The sequence below is a fragment of the Balearica regulorum genome, chromosome 7 (genome assembly GCF_011004875.1).
Source record: "Balearica regulorum gibbericeps isolate bBalReg1 chromosome 7, bBalReg1.pri, whole genome shotgun sequence".
Lineage (NCBI taxonomy): Eukaryota > Metazoa > Chordata > Aves > Gruiformes > Gruidae > Balearica > Balearica regulorum.
This window is the reverse complement of record NC_046190.1, coordinates 2,975,657-2,995,737: the sequence shown is the minus strand read 5'-3', so window position 1 is coordinate 2,995,737 and position 20,081 is coordinate 2,975,657. Positions and strand designations below refer to the sequence as shown.

The 20,081-nt window shown below is 39.8% G+C and overlaps 1 protein-coding gene across 3 annotated transcripts in view; it reads left to right on the top strand.

Moving 5' to 3' along the window:
• DOCK1 (dedicator of cytokinesis 1) overlaps nucleotides 1–20,081 on the top strand; it is a 306,953-nt gene that overhangs the window by 284,594 nt on the left and 2,278 nt on the right. For all 3 annotated transcript variants that reach the window (XM_075757636.1, XM_075757638.1, XM_075757637.1), the window contains 3 exons: nucleotides 3,058–3,256; nucleotides 8,369–8,522; nucleotides 12,338–12,483. In XM_075757636.1, the coding sequence (XP_075613751.1) occupies nucleotides 3,058–3,256; nucleotides 8,369–8,522; nucleotides 12,338–12,483 (499 nt within the window). The remainder of the gene's footprint in view (nucleotides 1–3,057; nucleotides 3,257–8,368; nucleotides 8,523–12,337; nucleotides 12,484–20,081) is intronic.

Sequence of the window (20,081 nt, the reverse complement as noted above, 5' to 3'; positions counted from 1 at the left end):
ATCCACAAAAGTTGTCTTGCTGGAACTTGGGGATAACTACCAGCCCAGGTTACTGGGCAACTTTTATCTCAGAAGAAAAATATTGATTCTTTCCCTGCCTGCATCTACCTCTTTCTCATTTTCCCTTCAAAATCATTCTGTGTCTTTTTCTTTCTCATTGGATGCTCTTTTCTTAAATTTCACTTCTCTATCCCAGCTTTGTAGCAGTAGGTGTCACTTAGCGGTTTCAGAGGATCTCATGAGTCTACTCAGTATGTATATTTAAAAAAAAAAAACCTCACAAAGACCATGGTGCAGCTCAGCTCCTGCTCTGAGCCTGGGGCAATACAGCTGTAATACATGTGAGGAAAATATAATGAACAATTATCATCACTGAGAAGACCTGAAAAAAATGTTCATTTGATCAGTGGAGCAGGAGAAGAAAAATCATCAAATGTAAATAACATAATGAAAGACCTCAAAAATGCAACTGTCTGTAAAAATCATGTGGGTGGTTTGTCACTATTAACTTGGAAGAAGTTCACCCATGTACCTACCATAGTTGATTGAGTTTATGGTCAGTTGTCCTCTCCTGCTTCCCATTTCCACCCTCTTCATATGTTAATGCTGAGATTACAGATGGAACTAAAAAAAAACAATTAAAAATGGAGTCAACAGACTGTCTTGCCCAAATCACCCAACTTATATTTTATGCCATCTCCAGCTTCTGCTGCTTTGGAGCTTTTAAACAGTAAAAACTCAAAGCAGACGTTGACATAGTATGTGTTTTACAACTCCCAACTCTATGTATAAATAAAACTCTGACTTTAAAAAAGGACCTTGGGTTTATTCACTGCTTAAAATGGGACTTAGAAGTACAAATCTGAGCACTTACAAGCAGTGGTTGGAAGCGAGGAAGTCCCGGTGTGCCTGTGTGATCTGCCGTCTGTTGCAAGTCCTAATGTACTTCAAGTAGAAGCACGGCGTGCTAGCCCGTTTTATCTCTGATACGTTGCGTACAAATAATTAATAGTACTAATAATAGTAATGCCTGGAAGGGAAGCAATTAATCATTGTCTGAAGAATGGCAATTCCTCTTGTAAAGAATCAGCCTGGCAGAAGCAGCCAAAACACACAATTCAGGTGGCTAAAACTGTCTCCTGGTGTGGGCTTTGTCACTGGTGCGCTTCGTGGCCCTAGGCAAGTCCTTGCCCTCCCTTATCCCGGTCTGTAAAATGGGATGAAAAAAGCTCGTGGTTTTGTCTCCCAACACGTGTGATTTTGGCTTTGGTTATGAGGGTCGTGGCTCAGGGGCCACTGCCGTGGGTACTGGTTTGAGCATCTTTCCATCAAATGAGCTAATTCAGGCTGAAAACTAAAGGGCCTTTAGTGCTTCAAACAACAACAAAAATTTTGGATATTGCTGCTGGATATTGCTGCTAATGGCGGTGATTAGGATAACTTCACTGCAGATTGTCTGAAATCTGAACCCTCCAGTCTTTCGCACCAAAGACTGTGGCCTGTACATCCATACAGCACCGTGGCATAGTAAATACTTTTCCAATGTTAAAAAGCTGGTTTCATTTGTTTGGGGTTTTTTTTGGTTTGGTTTTGTAATGTAATGATTTGAGATATCCTCTTAAAATCTGTCAGTGTAATTTTAATTAGCGTATGATTTTAGGAGTTTGTGCAGTTTATTATATAAAATAAATTATAAAATACTTTGTCTAGCTAAGAATGTTTTAGCTTGTTAAGAGAAAAATATCTCTTTTTTTTATTGAAACTAGTCATTGAAAAAAGGTGAGATAAGAGAGATAACTGAGTAAAAATTACCTAAAAAGAGTTCCAATATTACTTAGAGTAGTGCTTTCCCTACAAAGTAAAAACTCTTAAAAAAATGAACTTTTACTTTAAATGTTCATTGAACCCCTAAAGATTTTTTTCCTTTGTAGCCAGAAAAAAATTAGTCATGAACTGTAAAATTTGCAGAGCTGATGGTAGTGGTATATCAGCCTTGCCTATATTCACACGCTTGTAAGCATTCCAGGTGGGAAAATACATCTGCTTTTTGGACACTAACCTTGCCTTTCGTTATTGTCTGACCGATTTTTCATTCTTGAGTTTATCTGTAATAACAGCACAAGCAAACTCAGCCCTCCTGGCTCTGCTGTGCCCTCCTGGCATGCTGTAGGCGAGCAGAGGATCTGTGAGGAGATGTGTGCACACTCGTATGGAGGTGGATATCCTCGTGCACGCACACAAAGCCAAACGTATGCACACAGTGTTATGGACAGGAATGGTGCTTGTGTCTGTGGTTAAACCTCTATACCTCATGCTTTTGTGCAATGTATAGGCGTTTCCTTTGCATTAGGGGTGATTTTGTTTGCTTCTCTGTGAAAAGGTACCGTCATTTTGATGAGTTACAAGGATTAGAAAGTGTTTTGCATATTCAAAAGCAAATCACTACACCTCTGCACAATTTCTCAACTCTTATTCCTTCTCTGGGGAATAAATACATCCTCTTTCTCTACCAAGAAAAAAAAAAAAAAAATGTCCAGGAGGAATCTGGGGACTTGGTTACTTTTTAAAGAAATCCTTCAAGCCATTGCAGACATACGGACTGCCTCCGAGGTGCAGGGGAGGTAGGGGTGACGTTTCTTTAATGCATTGTACGGTACCTGCACTCGTACGGTGCTGATTTCCAGGGGAGTTTCCAGACGTCTGCTGGCACGCCTGCCGTGATGCCCCAGCGTATACAGTGGGAGTGCGGAATGAGAAACTCATTCCTATGTAAACCACATACAGTGAAACTCGGGAGTTTGTGTAGCTGTAAACCGGTAAATTTACTACAGAGCAGGAGAATGTGCAGTACTGGTTCTTCAGCAGTTCTGCAGTAAATTTTATTGTAAGACAATTATGATCGTTATGACCTTGTGCCCCCTCTTTTTCTCTCTAATGAGTTTTCCTGGATTACCAAAGCATCGTTAACTCAAGTGAGACTTTGGGAAATATGTAAATGAAAATTAGGTGTTTCGAAAATAGTATTTTATTAATCTAAGTGACAACAATTTTCTTTAGGTTTGTGCTGGAGCCCCTCCTGCCAAAAAAGATGCATTCTAGGTCTCAAGATAAATTGGACAAGGATGACCTAGATAAAGATAAGAAAGAAAAGAAGAAGGAGAAAAGGAACAGCAAGCATCAGGAGATATTTGATAAAGAATTTAAATCTACTGATATTTCTCTGCAGCAGTCTGAAGCAGTGATCCTTTCAGAAACGGTAACTTTATTAGCAAGTAATGCTTTATCTAATTCTGAGCAGTGTTCTTTCTCTTTTTAAATAAAAATGTTGATTTTTACATTTTGGTTTATTTTTAGACCAAAGATAACTCTAAAGGAATACACCACGATATTAGTATGTGATAATGAATCAAAAATACAGATTTTATTTACAGTGAAAAAAAATCATCTTATCTCATATGAAAATCTTACCAAAAGCTGTATATGACTATTTGATAAAAGGAACAGATGGTACATCCTAAGTAAAATAAATGCTAGCATTTTAGCAGCCTTTTGAATTTATGGTTCCCAATAGATGGTGATGGGTTTCCTCATATTTCAGCTGACTATTGCAATATACTTTTTGGTGGAAATGTTACAAGGTCATTTCGTGCATGGCAATTACGTATTCTTGAAAGGCTATTTTGAGCAGAAAATCGTAAGCAGTTTCACTAGTGGCTGTGTGTAAGAATATTAACTACAGGGCATATCTCTTGTAAGCCCTCTCTTCTTGGCGTATATTTAATTCACTGAAACCGTCCTAAAGGCTTAGGTAACTTCGGAAGTTATAGCTCTGAAATTGAAAGCAAGGCCATTTTAGGCTGGAGCAGGGAGTGCATGAACTAGCTGTAACCTCTAAATCTCTGCTTGGACACCTGTTTTGAGGCCAATAGTTTAAAACTTGCCCTCCAGAAATAAATATAATGTTCTTTTAGAGATTTGCACAAGTACTTGTAGAGCCAGCTTTCAACTCAGCAGTGTCTTTCGTCGGTGGCTGTGTCATTTGCATTGGACTCTCGAAACGATTTCTCTCTGACTTGCGATGACTAGGTCCTTTAAGTCTTTCTGTTTGGTATTTGTAGCAGAATGTTCAGCCATAGTTCCTCTGTTTTCTGGATTTGCTCCTCCTTTTCCATCCAGAGATGAGCTAATCTCTCTGATGTGTCTTCTGACATCTTGGAAGATCAGACTTGGTTTGTCTGATGTGGCCATAGGCCCAGTATTAGCTCAGCAAAAAGTTGATATAGAATCCCTTTTGTGCATCTCAGGCTTTTCACCCAAACTCTTCTGAAACCAGTGAGTTTTTCCATTGACTTCAGTAAATTTTGGATCAGCTCTGGTTTATTTAAATGGAGATTCCTCCTACCAAAGCCAGCCAGGTGAGCATCATTAGAGTGTTTTCAGACAGAAAATACATTTTGCATAGATTTCCACGTCTCATCTTTTTGATGCAATGCATTCAACTCTGCACATTGCAGCAGCCATATTTTGACTAAGCCTGAACATTGCAATGTCAAGACTTGCACTCGCATCTCCCAGATCTCCAAAAGGACTAGCAGAGCTTGTGGGAGAAGAGCATTAGCCACAGGAGAAACTTGTATTTCAGGGCAGCTCAGTCAGCTGGACTTGCACAAATCCATGAGACCAGATGGGAGGCGCCCAAGGATGCTGGAGAGCTGGTTGATGTCACTGGAAGGTCACTGTCATCTCTGAGAGGTCTTGGATATTGGAGAAGATTGCTTATGACTGGAAAAATGCAAATGCTGGCTGGAAAGGAGGACACGATAACCCTTCAAGGCATATTCCCATTGGTCATCTGAAGAACAAAAATGAGCCAAGCCCAACATTCTCTGACTCAAGTTTTCCACTCTTCCCAGTCAAGAGCTTTCAGTGGATGACTGGTACGACTAATTTTTCTCCTGATTATAGAGAGGGAGGCAATTAAACGTCAGAATTAGTTAGTTACTTTGAGCTTCTTGAAATCCACAGATCAATAATATGAAAAGGGATTTACTGGTGAGAGGAAAACTCTCCTTTTTCAGTACCTGCAAACTACTTCCTGAGCTCCAAAATAACCAAGTCAATTTTTAATGCTTGGTGTTAGCGTGGTTCATTTTCTCTTGTAGGTGAAATAGAGGAAACACTTTCGAGATCAGTTTACAAGAGTGGTTGTAAAATTCCCACTGCTGCCTTCAGGAATTTTGTACAGATAATGTCAAGCAGTTTAAAGATGAAATTTGTCTTAAATTTTTTTCCACTCTGGAGACATATGTCCCTTATTAATGATATAAAAGGGAAATTGTTACCTTTTGTGGGTGAGAATTCAGCTTTTCCATTGTTTGTGGGCTGCACTGTGTGCAAGTTCCCCTTTTAAGTTGAAATTGCTTCCAAAGCACTGTTACTGCTGTGTTTTATGAAGAAAAAGGAGTTTTGATTTATCTTGCCTTAGGATCTTGGAAGCAGAAAGTTTGCAAGCTTAAAAAAAAAGATGATGATGAAATGGAGGGGGGGGAAATTAAGAATTGGTTTTTTTCCAAAAAAAAATTTGAATCCAGATTTGAATAGAAATGGAAATTAAAATAGAGATTTAAAGAGTTTTAAAGTGAGATTTTATTAATAAACTATTATTAGTTACTAGATTTTGTATTATAGTTACTGGATTTCTTCTGTTCAGAATTTTGGAACTCACTTGTACCATCGCTAATTCACTTAGAAGAGTTCAGTTATTTGGTGAATATTCTAATGGATTCTTAGTTCTGACTTCTAAAATACTTGGGGATTTTACAGCAGAAGACATGCTTTTCTTTAGTACGATAGCAATTTATAAGTACCTTCAAGAAAAGGGATGAAAGAATAACAGCCAGCTTGCATTTGTCAACACCAGATCAGTCAAGCTCTTCTTCCTTCTTCGTGCGGCAGAGAGGGAGGCTCTGTGGGTAGGAATGATGTGGCAGGTTCCCGATGTGCTGACTTCAATGTGACATCTGGCACATCTCACACGATGTTCTCACGAGCAAGACTGGGCGATGAAGGTGATGCTGAAGGATACATAGCAGCCTGGAAAAACTGCGCTCAATATTGCCGCAGGTGAGACGGAGTAAATGAGAGCCTGTGATGGATTTGGATAGTGGGATATATCAAAATAATCTACGTGCGAAGCACAGCGCCTGCTCAGCCTCTTAATTGCTGGCTCTGTCTCATGTGTATTTAGTAACAGGAGGGTTCGGTGTGTCTCACTTCTGTTTCATCCGGGTGTCATTGCAGTTTACAACCAGCCCATCCCAGTTGTAGCTGGCAAATAGCAGGCTTCTGCTCGACAGTTGCAAAGTCCAGTTTCAGATATTCGCCCCACACACATACTCACACACAATTCTCTGTTGCCTGACAACACTCGGATTAAATTATTCTTCACCCACAACAAATAGGTAGTTATCTGTGGTTTGCTTTCAGGAGGGAAAGATGCATCAATAACCTTATATACGAATCTGTTCTGGATCCTGTGTTATTGGCTACTAATTGGTTTGTGCAACGTAATTGTAAGCACGATATCAAATTTACAGAGAATATCAAGCGAGAGGCGCAGCAGGCATGTCAGACAGCGGTCATTCTCATCTCTGCAGAGCTTCTGCTGCGCTTAAAGATGAAATGCCTAATGAAATGAGTGTTTCTGTCACTGCAGTGGACTTTCTTATATAGGAACTTCTTTTTTTCCAAACAAATACATCTTCATGGAAGAACATGGGAAGACTATAAAACTGCAGAATTATTTCATGGAGCTTTTACATTTTCCTTAAAAAGGAGCATTCAGAGGCTGTTTTGTCTAGTTGTACCAGACAAATACTTTTTTCCAAATTTCACTGTACTCAAAGTATTGACTGATCAAAACCCAAGCCCTAATTACAGAGATGTTGTACTACTATGAGCTTATCAGAAGATAAATTAAGCACTTTGGTATGTGAAGATGATCAGTAATGTCTTTATAGTTTTCTAGCGATTTATGTCTTCTTTTAAGTATCACATAAACTTCTTTAACATAAGTTCTCATTGCTAGTTCTTTGATTCCATGAGCTGATAGCAAACCTAACGCTGAAGCCAGGTAGTTAACAGACCACTTGAAAGCTTGTGTAGGAAATCAGAATAACAGGCTGTACGTTTTATTGATTTAGTGGCATCTAACATCGTCATTCATTATTGCTCTTGCTTTCGTTAGACCAAAAAAAATTAGCAATGGGTTCATTATGGATTAATGGTCTCCAAAGAGTTCATATTCCCTAGCAGAACCATGATTTATATGAAGCTTTAAGAAGAACATCAAGCTTGTCAATCATAGAAGAAGTTAAAATTTATTTGAGATAAGTAGCTACAGACCAGGTTAACTTATGAACTTAATTCTAGTTGTTGTTTTTTCTCTTGATACTGGCACTGCAGCTTTCCTAATCAATGAGTATATTTTCCTTAGTTGCTTTTTTATAATTATATACCTCTGAGAAAGTGATTATTGTGCTACTAAAAATACGCTTTAAAAGATCTTGAAAGAAGAAAACTTTGCAGTCTTTAGGACTTGAATTTTACCATCAGGCTAATTTCTGAAAGGTTACCCTGAGGTATTGATGAACTTTCAAAAAGATGTTCCATACTTCATGGTCGTTCATTTCTCACAGAAGGGTCTCAGACACATGGCCTTTTATGCAAACCCTTCTAAGGTTTGTTTTCTGAAAATACAAGGAAACACTCATACCTCATTTTAGATTTCTCCTTGACAACATAGTATGTAAAAAAAAATCGTGAAATGACAAAATTCTGAAAAAAAGCATGAATTTCTGTTCGCATTTTCTGGTTTGTCCTAATGCAGCGCCTTGGATGTAATTGCCCTTAAACTTCAGGCTGCTGCTCCATTTTCTGTGTTTTCCTGGAAGTAAAAAATTCCTTTCTTTACTGCAATTAATGGAAATATGGGGAGTCACTGGATGGGTAACAAACAGTAGAGTTCAGAATTAAACTCAGTAAAAGGAATCACCTCAACAAAAGCATTAGTTGCCCATCGGATTACAAGTATCATTTCAGGGTTTCTGATGGAAAACTTAAATGGCCTATCAAGCAGCCAGAGCAAAACAATAGGATATTTCAGTAAGTTAAATATAAACACGAACATGCACCATCAAGAAGGTGTTTCTGGACAGATGATGTCTTCCTCAGAAGAGAGTTTGACCATGCAAGCAATTAAAGAAGTAAATTGTGAAAGGGAAGTAGAGCCATGTGAGAATAAAGAACGTCTGCCACTCAGTTACAACGTGTGTTCCTTCACTCTCTCACTGGTTTTGTCCCTGTGCAGATCAGCCCACTGAGACCACAGAGACCAAAAAGCCAAGTCATAAACGTCATTTCAAGTGAAAGACGTTTCTCCGTCTCTCCATCGTCTCCCAGCTCCCAAGCGACGCCACCACCAATTACACCACGGACAAAACTTTCCTTCGGCATCCAGTCCAGTAAGTCTTTAATTTTAACTGAATTTTCTTTTCGTAGCAAATTTTATGCAAAATAACTTCTAGTGGGGAGATATGTTTCGCGAGCGTTGTATTACACCTTGGTTTGAGTACTTTGAGTTGTCTTTTGCCATCACCACGGGATTGCTTGCAGGAACAAGAACTTACCTCTTAACATCATGCTCCCTGTATTTGCCAGCAAAAAATATTTCAACACTGTACAACAGCAAGCAAAATTATTGCATTGAAAAAAGTTTATTTTCCTTTTCAAGTAATCATTAGCAATTCTTTAGGTATAGAGTAACTGTCAAAAATTAGTGTTGTACTTGATTCTATATTGGATTTAGGGTATTTCGGAGCATAAAGACTGAAAAAACAATCTTTTGATGTAATTATACATTAAAAGAACTTTTATTTGCTACATAGTGAGTACAAGTTAGAAAGGAAAAAAAAGTCGGTCTTTTTGATGTATTTTTTGTTTGACATCATTGACATCTATCACTCTTTTTTTTCTGTAAAATATCATCTATTTGCTTCAGTCTTCAGGAAACCTTTTTGCAAAACTGGGTGTAATACAACACCCATTTGTTTTACAGTGCTGTTTTCCAAAAACTGATATTCAGAGTTTTCAGTTGCGAGCATGAGACACACAAAAAAAAGATCTTTTTGATACATGTACCCAAATTCTAGTACAATAATCAAGAGTTCATTGTTAGTAAAGGGGAGAATAGATGATCAGTTTTAAGAAAAAAAACTTGTTCAATCAAGGTCACTTTGTTTTATTTTTTTTTTTTGATACTCAAAACCTTCTCCCTTAAATAGTGTTTTGGAAAGTTCTTGTTGCCAATGGCAGATACATGTCTTGTGAGCAGGAATGTGTTTCTTCTACAATAGAATTGTCTTCTAAAAGGCACGTGACTTTGTTTTAATGATTTGACATGGTTGATTGCAAACACGTGGAAGAGGGATAAGCAAGTGCAAGTCAGTGCAGTGTATCTTTTGCATGGCCAGACACCCAAAACAGGTATTTTGATAGCTGTGAACTTTACAGTTTTGATAGCCAAAAACGACCAGTAATCTAAAAACTGGAAATACAGAGGAGTATATGTACTCCTGCAAAAATATTCTTTGAGTTGGATTATTTCTTCCTGTATACATTTTATAAAGCTGACTTGATCTCTGTTTTAAAAAAGAATCTGAAACTATCATGTATTTCAGACAATATTTATGTCTTCATGCGGGAGATTCATGGGTGTTATGGAAAATAGATTCAGCTTATTCCAAAATCCGTGGGATTTGTCCATGTTCATTTGAGGAATTGTAGTGATAATTTTTTTTAGGAATTCCAAGGATAAAGAAGTTCCTTCAGTGCACAAATTGGCTAAAAGCAGTTAATGGTTTGCTAAGCAATACTGCTTGCTTGTTAGCTGGCAGTTTAGGAGAATGGAGTGTAAAATTTGGTCATTAGGTTAAGATGAAAAAAAAATCATCTAACTGATCTTTTGCCAGCTCAAAGATATTCTTAGTGGCACATGTCCAAGGAATAAACACTCAGACCATACTAGTCTGATAAAACACCTTGAATAATGATAGCAAACCAGAAATGATGAGTAATTATTTGTGTAGTGGCTGAGTTAGTGAAGTATATTTCAGCTGAATTGAGCAGGGGAAAATTAATAGATCTGTAGCAAATAGAAGTGCTACTGAAAATTACTGAAGTTTGTGTTTGCTGCCTGTTTTTGCAGTAGGGTAGATGACTCCTGGTTTTCATTAAATTTCGTAAGAGATTAGTTAGGCAGGGCAAATAACTTTTGTCATTGTAGAAAGTTGTTGTTCTACTAAATAGTTTGCCAGACTGAATGTAAATATGTTGTTAATGTATATTACAAACTATTCACAATGGATGGAAATACTCTGTCCACATTTACAGGATTTATTGCTGTCTTGCCAAAGGATGAGGTTGTGAAAGTGCCACCTACAGGCTGTAGGAACACGGTGCAAAAAAAATGAGAGCTGTAACAGGAGCTGGGGAATGTAGGGAAAGGGACAGAAGCAGGGCAGGACACAGCTGCACGGACAGTTCGTGACCTTCCAGGTTGTTTAGAGTGTCGCAGACCTTAAAATAGAGTTGCTTCCAGATGTTTCCTCTGCAGCTCTAGTGAAAACATCGCTCACCTGCCTTTCCATGGACCTTCCAAATGTCAACCTTAAACAAAGGGTTTGTGTAACTCCAAACAAAATCTGTCTTACCGTCATCTTCTTGGTAGCACCTGCTAGTCTACATGTAATGGCTTAGTAGCCATTACTAGATGCTGTAATACCATGTAAGATACAAGGATGAAGTGTTCAGGGAGGGTAAATTCAGCTACTACAAGGTTGTAAGACTAAATTTCTAATGTTTTATCTAGGAACTTCCTGGTTCATTTGCAGCATCAATGTTTAGTTACAAATGGTTTCCAGTTACATGGATTAATGACATGAGCTTAGCAGAAGTAGATTCTGATGGAGATATTTAAAAGATAGTGCTATGAATGTTTGGGGAAAGGAGAAATCCTGTATGGGTAGAAGAAGAAGGATGAAAAACAGGAGCAATGGAAGAAGCAATGAGAAATTCAGTCCTTGAGGACAAACAACGCTTTTCAGTCTGATGTAGAAGAAACCACTGAAAGTTTGAAGTCCCAGGATGGAAAATAATCTTCTTCCTGGCATAGTTGCAAGTTCAAGTGAAAGGATGAAGAGTAAAATTACAGTTTTCAGTGACAAATCAATACAGCCACCTTACAGTTAAATTGTGTTAGTGAGAGGCCATTTTAGAAAACAATAAAAGGACACTTGTTGTAAGATATTGATAGGAACCTTGCAATAAAAATAATCTGCATAAACACATCCTCCACTTGTTTCACAAAGCACCCCAGTAAAATAAAAATAACCTTTTTTTCATTTCGTAAATGAAAACACTTCCCTAATTTATCAAAAATAAATTAAGTTTCTTATCTCGTAGAGCTCACAGTGGGTTTTGCCTGTGTTAAAATGACTGAATTACTCTGAAATACACCGTGGGTGGATTTCTACACAAAAACCTATGTATCACTCAGGCCTCAATAAACTTTATTGTCCCTCAGGCTATTCGCCTTTGCAGCACGTACCTGCTAGGATTTATCTGCTAAGAAAAGGGAACTTTCTACCCAGCAAACAGTAATAATAAATGTTTTGTACTTTCTCTTGCGTGATTTTATTTACTCAACAGCTAATGACTGCTCATTTATTATAGTTACCTGGAGTTTGAAAGTTTTTGAAAGAGATGTAGTTAATTATAGGCTTTCATTTGTGCATTTTATTAAAAAGGAGCTTTTATGTTACTGGGAGAAAGTAAACGAAGCTTAGCTTGATTGTATTTCCTTGGTGCACTTACCAAAACTTCTGTTGCGTATTAAAGTACAAGGTGAAAATGCAGAGCTTACAGCTGAGAAAATTATATTTGCTAAACTATGAATATTTTGGTGTGAAATCTGAAGGAAGAGGTGTTTTCTATTAAAAAGAGAGGATTGCTCAAGTATTTTGAATGTATCCTAAAAATTAGCCCAACGTGACTCCACTGTGCATCCTTCCCGTCGATGCGGGGGTGGGTCCATTTGTTCTACTTTCCTTTAAAATCCCTCATTAGATGAGCTACAGATAGTTATAGAGGCAGGGAAGGGCAGACAGATATCGCATGTGCGGCATTATTGCAGTATCAATGCCATAAGAATTGGCGCCATCTGGATCTTTGGATCCGATTCAGTTATTGAAAGATTTAACTCAGTGTTGATTTTTTACAGATCTGGAGCTGAATGGTATGTCCAGCTCCGACATCCCCGACGTTCCTCCTCCTCTGCCTCTCAAAGGAAGCATGGCCGATTATGGGAACCTCATGGAAAGTCAAGACTTGATCAGCCCGGCGACCTCCCCCCCTGCCCATCAAAGGGTGAGTCCCAGACACGACGATCGTTTTCTGCTATTTTAATTTGCTTTTGTACTTCGCACGACCCACAGCGAGATATAATCCAGAGATTTCTGCAGTGGCAAACCAGTGTCTGGAGCGTGAAGGAATGGCATCGCTCACGGGGGCTGACCCGAAGGGAGGTTGGATTCATTCTGGCGGAGGAGACTAAGCACGATGTTGTTAGCTGTGTTGGTAAGGGAGCTTAAACTGACAGGATATAGTCTCAGCAGCAAATTAGATTTAATAGCCTTTCAATCCTGTCTCAGGAAAGGGAATAAAACATGTACCTGACATCTTTCCTTTCTGGAGCGCCGTTCTGTCAACATTCAATCGCCACTTGTTTCCCAGAGGCACACAGACCTGCCCCCTTTGAGGGAAGGAGCTCAGAAACACTCTTCATCATCAACAGGGTTTTCAGCTCTCTGAAGAAAACACACTTTTTCAACTTTTGTTTCCTGTATCCTGTAAGCTTTTAAAAATAATTTGGTCCTTTTCTTTAAAGCAACACTTTTGAGAAGGGCCATTTATTTTCTTTTTGAAGAAAAAAAATATGTTTAAAGAGGTTTTCTTTTCTTTGGCTTTGAAATGCAGAACTTTGGCGAAGCTGTTATTTTGTGGAAAAATTCTCAGCAGTAATGATTCTTTTTTGTTTGCAGAGGTATCTTCCAGGATTTCTCTGAAGTTCATCATTCAAATGAAATTCTGTTGAGTAATTTGTTTTTCAGTAAATTCCATGGTTAGAGAAAGCATTTCTAATCTCAGCAGAGAAAGAGTCAGGCAGGAATTTAGTTTTCACTCTGGGAATAGTTTTGTTTAACACAGGCTGTCACCGTGCACAACAGTACACAAGTCTGGCTTTTTCCATGGTTGAAATCGTAACTGTGTTGTTGCAGGGATTTAGTATTTTCAGGCTAAATGAGGGGGGAAAAAAACCCCCAAAACAGACAAAGGAGTAACTTCAGGAATGTGAGTAGTGTGATTCAAAACACAATGTTTTATTCATTATATGCATATATTGAAAAATTCTCTATTCCCACTATCCTTTCCATAGTTCTTCCTCATGGCTGGATGGTTTAAGTGAATATTTTCACGACTTTTTATTTGTGAACATTTTTCCTCTAATTTCCATCAAAGTGTACTAAGCTCTTACCCATTTCCCTAGCTTCTCTCTCAGGGGCCAGCTCTCACTTGACCTGAAAACAGACCTCTAAGTGGAAAATTACAGAATGTAGAGAAGGGCTGCCAGGAGTTTTGTCCAAGGAATCTATCTTTATGAAAAAAACTGAGAAATTCAAATTAAGTTTCAAATTTCTTGAGCTCCTTTCTGCATGAGCTCCAGAGTAGTAAATTCATTTTGTGTGATATACTGTAATTTTTAGGTCATGGTAATAGCTCAGGACTGTTAACATGAGTTCAATTTTTAGCTAAAAAGCATTAAACAATGAGATGATAAAACACACGGTGAGGAATAAAAAAATCCCAATAGCTGGGTTCTTTTTCCATTCCTTGCGAGGCTGTTTGAAGGGGTTTCCGCTCAGTGGACAAATGCTAGATATTTACTGTGCTACTTGGAAGTGCCATCACGCTGTAATGGTTGGAGCCCAGACCTGAAGACGACTCAGGTTCCAGTGTCGGTCTCGTTGCCGTCATGACCTTGCGCAGCTCCCATACCTGTCATGAGCAGGGTTTCTGCATCATTAAATGGAAGTTCATAAAAAATAGTAGCAATATCCTCGCTTGGATTTTTTTGCAAAGTTTTCCTCAGGTCTTAGTATTTTTTCTCTTTCCAGTCTTCACTACTCAGAGTCATTTATTTATTTTAAATATATTTTGTAATTGTAAAAATGGGCTCCATTGTTCAACATTAAGTGTTGCAGGAGCTCAGGATGTAAGCATACCTTAGAAATGCAATCAAATATAATCAAAATTTTCTTCAGCATTGTATTTTTACAAATTTTACAAGTGTGGTGGGTTGACCCTGGCTGGGGGCCAGGTGCCCCCCAGAGCCGCTCTATCACTCCCCTCGTTCACAAGACAGGGGAGAAAAAGTACAACGAAAAGCTTGTGGGTCGAGATAAGGACAGGGAGAGCTCACTCACTAATTATCGTCACGAGCAAAACAGATCGAACTTAGAGAGGGAATTCATCTAACTTATTACTAGGCAAAACAGAGTAGAGGAATGAGAAATAAAACCAAATCTTAAAACACCTCCCCCCACCCCTCCCATCTTCCCGGGCTCAACTTTACTCCCGGCTTCAACCTCCGCCCCCCTCAGCGGCACAGGGGGACGGGGAGTGGGGGTTACGGTCAGTTCATCACACGGTGTTTCTGCCGCTTCTTCATCCTCAGGGGGAGGACTCCTCTCATCGTTCCCCTGCTCCAGCGTGGGGTCCCTCTCATGGGAGACAGTCCTTCACAACCTCCTCCAACGTGAGTCCTTCCCACGGGCTAGTCCTTCACTTCCCTCCAACGTGAGTCTCCTCCACGGGGTGCAGACCTTCAGGAGCAAACTGCTCCAGCGTGGGTCCCCCACAGGGTCACAAGTCCTGTCAGCAAACCTGCTCTGGCGTGGGCTCCTCTCTCCACGGGGCCACAGGTCCTGCCAGGAGCTTGCTCCAGCGCGGGCTTCCCACAGGGCCACAGCCTCCTTCAGGTGTCTCCACCCGCTCCAGTGTGGGGTCCTCCACGGGCTGCAGGTGGAATCGCTACACCCCCTCATCCTCCCTCCATGGGCTGCAGGGGGACAGCCTGCTTCACCATGGTCTTCACCACGGGCTGCAGGGGAATCTTGCTCCGGCGCCTGGAGCACCTCCTGCCCCTCCTTCTGCACTGACCTTGGTGTCTGCAGATGTTCTTACATCTTCTCACTCCTCTCTCTGGCTGCAAAAGCGCTCTCTAAGTGTTTTTTCTCTTTCTTATTATCACAGAGGCGCTGACTGGCTTGGCCTTGGCCAGCAGCATGTCCCTCTTGGAGCCGGCTGGCATTGGCTCTGTCAGACACAGGGGAAGCTTCTAGCAGCTTCTCACAGAAGCCACCCCTGTAGCCCCCCGCTACCAAAACCTTGCCACACAAACCCAACACAACAAGCAAGGGTATATAGTTTCAGAGTCTGAAAAATGGATCCAAAGCAGATTTGTCACAAAGCCACATGTATTAGTCTTAGAATTAATTTTAGGAAAGGCTTCTAGTCTTATAACAATCACTCTGCAAATTTATTTCATCAGGCTTATAGGAAGGAAGCTGTTAAAGAACATAAAGCAAATGAGTAGTCCTGGGCATGAAAGATCAGATGAGTAAATTCTTACTACTGCTGTGATTAAATCCCACTCCACGGTTTTTAATGCTTTGTGTTTCGTGGGTTGAATAGCTACATACTTCATAACTTTATAATTCTCTGCCTAGTAAACTGATCACATAACTTTATAATTCTCTGCCTAGTAAACTGATCATCTATTAAATTATGTATGCTTTGTATCAGTGAAGAAAAATCAGTTAAAAAATATTATAGATAAGATTATCTTAGTAGCTTTTAAACTGGAAATATCTCCTTGTATGAGAAATTATTACATGGTTCACTCTGGTCTTGCAGTCAGTTATGGAAACCAAAAAAGTGCTGTAGTGAACTGAGAAGCAGGCAGTGATTCAAGAAATACAAGGCAATAGTGTCATTTCATGTCTGAGACGGTAATCTTAGATTATTTGGAGTCCACTATTAGGTTGGTCTACCTTAAGTCTTTTATCCAAGTGATCATCTGATTATAGTTTTCTGATTGTCCTCTTATTGCTTGTTAACTGTGATACCCTTATATGTATTTTCTTGCTCTGCATGAATTGGTCTGCTAAAAATGTTCTTAATAATATATGGGAACATAAAAAAAGAAGTCTACGACTCCTGCAAGGATTATTATTACATCAAGGGATTCCTTTAGGCACTTCTCATTCTTTATGGGTTGATCCATACCCTTGCATACAAATCAACTGTCTGCTTAGTATTCACAGCGAGAAGGGAAACTCAAAGAAAATAGACAAAGGAGCACTTACATTTATAATATCGGCTATAACACTTACTAAGCATCAGATAATGGCTTGGATGAAACGATCTCGATCAATCCAGTGTAGATGGAGAGCTTGGCAGGGAGGGATAGCAAAGGCTGAAGCGGTGCATAATGCGGGGACCGGCATGACGTCATGGCCGACGGCGGCGGCGCTTATTTTGATTCTCTGGGATCCTGTTGCATGAGGAGCGTTCAGACTGGTTATCTGGATATGATGGAAGTGTTTACACAGAAGGAGAAATCCAGGGGGATTTTTGATGTGTTGCGATGCATATGCTGCAGTGCTGATCATTATCTCTTAGGTTAGCCATGGTGAGCAAAAAATGACCGTAAAGGCTTCAGCGAATGAACTGTACTCATGTGGACAGAGAGGAAGGGTTGAGGCTTAGAAACCCAGCTGAAACTCCGGAGGCAGCAGGCACTTACGGAGCATTACTTCAGGGTTTGCAATTTTTCCTTCTCTGACGTTATTTCTCAGGAGAAATCCCCTTCCTTCCCAAAGTGCCTCACACAGCCCTTGGCTCCATTCCCCCAGCACCAGGGCTGGTGGGGAAGCCCCTGAGCACTGTGGTGCCACCTCCCTGCCACCCCCCGGAGCTGGTTCGGTGGCCCAAGGCTCACCGCCGGCTCGCTTACCATGGCAGCAGCAGGAAAGTCGTTAGGAGTATTATCCTGTGGAGATGCTGGAAAAAGTGAAATTGGAAAAATTGCATTATTAGTCCATTATATTAAATTAGAAAGTTGACTTTGTGGGCTGCATTTGCTCAGAAATGGAAATAAATGTCTCCTCTCCTGTCTGATACTCCAGACTTTTTAAAACCAGACTCTCTGACCAAAGACTTTCCATGATGCGCAGAAGTACATACGGTGCCCAAAAGAAAAAAAAAATTGCATTTATTTACCATCTGATCATTATTTTTGCCTGCTAGAGATGGGAAGCATTGCAAGCCCTTCCTCCAGCACAAAGTCTCCACCACCTCCCTTCTCAGTTGGGCTGGGGTTTGGTGGGTTAAGCTCTTGCTGAGTGAAGAGTTTCTAAAAAGCTCACGATCACCTTTTAATAAGTCTCAAAATCAATGGGCTGCCACTGTTTATTACAGGATTTTGAGTGAAAAACGTGTTCTTCTGCTGTCTGCCCAGAGATACAGAGCCGGTGATGTGTCCCTGAGCAGCACCCTTGATTTTGTTTTGGAAAGGGCCGTGTCGCTGCCCTCAGCGCTGCGCAGGATCAGGCTGCGGGTTTTGCTCTGGCCAGTTGGTAATGCATTTGTTTATCGCTCTCGCAGGGCCCGGGCCTTCAGTAAGAAATACAGTTTCGGTCTGGAGTCTAAACCTAATTCTGAGGGTATTGCTCATAACTCTTGAGGTCTGTTTATGTACGGACCAGAGCAGAAAAACCATGCTTTTGAAAATCGAGTTAGCCAGCACGGTCTGAAATACTAATAGCCTCCACATGCAGAAATGTGGTTCAACAGAGGGAAAATTGCATTAGCTGTGCTTTAATATGGCTGGCACGCACCAGGAGCAAAGTCCTCCCTGCACAAGGAGTGCAGACCTCTGTGAGGTCCGGCTCTCCCCCTTGTCCGCTGCCATCACTCCCGCGGGAGCATCCCTCCCTGCTGCTCCCCCATCCTGGTCCTGCAAAAAAACCCGGTGGGGAAAATCTGAGATAGTAATCAAAGCAATTTGACGTTGCCCGTCCTGAGGGATCTTTCACGTTGCCCAAGGAGGGCGTGCTTAGCACGCGGCGGGTGGGAGCACACAAAGGGCACCTCTGCAGCAGGACTCCTAAAATGACTGTCTCTTATCCAAGTACACTCCAGCAAGGGCAGCTAATGGCTGTGAAACAGAGTCAAATGAAACTATAATAGATGAAGTACGACAACAGAGTTTAAACAGTCATTTTACACTGGTTACCTGCGGTATTTTCCACATAACTTTGCTCCCTGGGTCAGACAGCCAATTAGGTTAAACTATCCATAATTTGGTTCAAATCTCCACTAGTTGTGTTGATTCTCTCCGCTGGCGCATTATCGCTCTTTCAGTGTTATTCCTCCAAGACCTCACATTATGTGTTATTTTTCATTGCAGATATTAAGTGAGCAAGTTGCTGCTTGTCAGGCAACTCGTGTGAAAACAACGCCATAAGCGAGAAGGAACAATTCAGAACTCAGTATTTGAAAGCATTTACACAGTCCCATGTAGTTGGTAGCCTATTTACATCTCGTTTCTACTGCTTCTGACCTAATTAGATCAGCTAATCCTTCAAACTAAAGCGGTTTTGATGGGATCTCTATACCTTGTCATATTGATGACCATTTAATTTCAAAGAAAAATAGTTACACAGGAAGAAATCTCTTACAGTGTCACAGGGACCATTTTTGGGAATCAATTTTTGTTTGATCTTTTTGTTGTTAGCTTTTTAATGGTATTTTCTGATTGGAAAAAAAAAACATTCTTGTATCTTATTTTGCTTCTTCACAGTCAAAAAAAAATTATTTTTTCATCTTCTTTAATTGATTTTTACTGCATACTGAATGTGTATAGTGCAGTGTAGTTTATATGTCTAAGAGAATGGAGACAAATGTTTTTAAACCTGATTCTTTTCTGTATCAGGAAAAAAACAAACAAATGGGAGCAATTTCATGTTTGAAGCAGAAGGAACAGATTGCTTCTGTGTTGCAGATGTGCCTTTTACATAAGGTTTCTGCTTCCCCTGAGGTACCCGTGAGTTAAGGATTCTGCCCAAAATAGGTCTGAATTGAACCAGCAGTCTCTATCATTATGTCAGAAAGTAAAAGCATGCTTCAAGATTCGCCGGGTTCACAATTAACCACTGAAACATAAACATGAACTCTGTAAAGCAGTTCTTAATTAAATGTAAAATCAAGGGAAACTCTTTTGTATTTCAAAGTTTCTAAGGGGAAGCTTATGATCTTCATAAGCCTAATAACAATTTTCGGAGTATGATATTAAAAGGAGAGAGACAGTGTGCTTGAATTTCTTCCTGTGCTGGAAGACAAGGGAGCACGTATCAGCATTTGGAGTTGCACCAGTTCCATATTGGCACGTTTTGTTGTGCTAATTTCTCAATAATGTCACCCTGATGAGCATTACATGTCCTACTTAATATATTCGTTGGTAGCTTATTATATAAATGAACATGTACTAAATTTATCCGACTTTCTAATGGAAATTGTAAATTGAATTATAATAATTATCTACCTATCTCTGTTATTTCTTTCTGCCTAATTTGCTTGCAGAGTCTAAGCTCTGGTAGGTTTTGTGCTTGTTATTTATAGTATATATATATTTAGCTTATTCTCATTGTATTTGCATTGTATCTGTTCTGCAGAAGCAGGTTTTCAGGGATAATTTGATTGTTCTCTGATCAATATGAAGGGCTCATTTGTTTGAGAAATGCCTTTGATCTAATTGAATTGAGAATTATTGCCAATATATTGTTATTTAAATTCAAAATGGATTTTTACAAATTATGCTATCAGCAGAGTTAGTTTTTTCC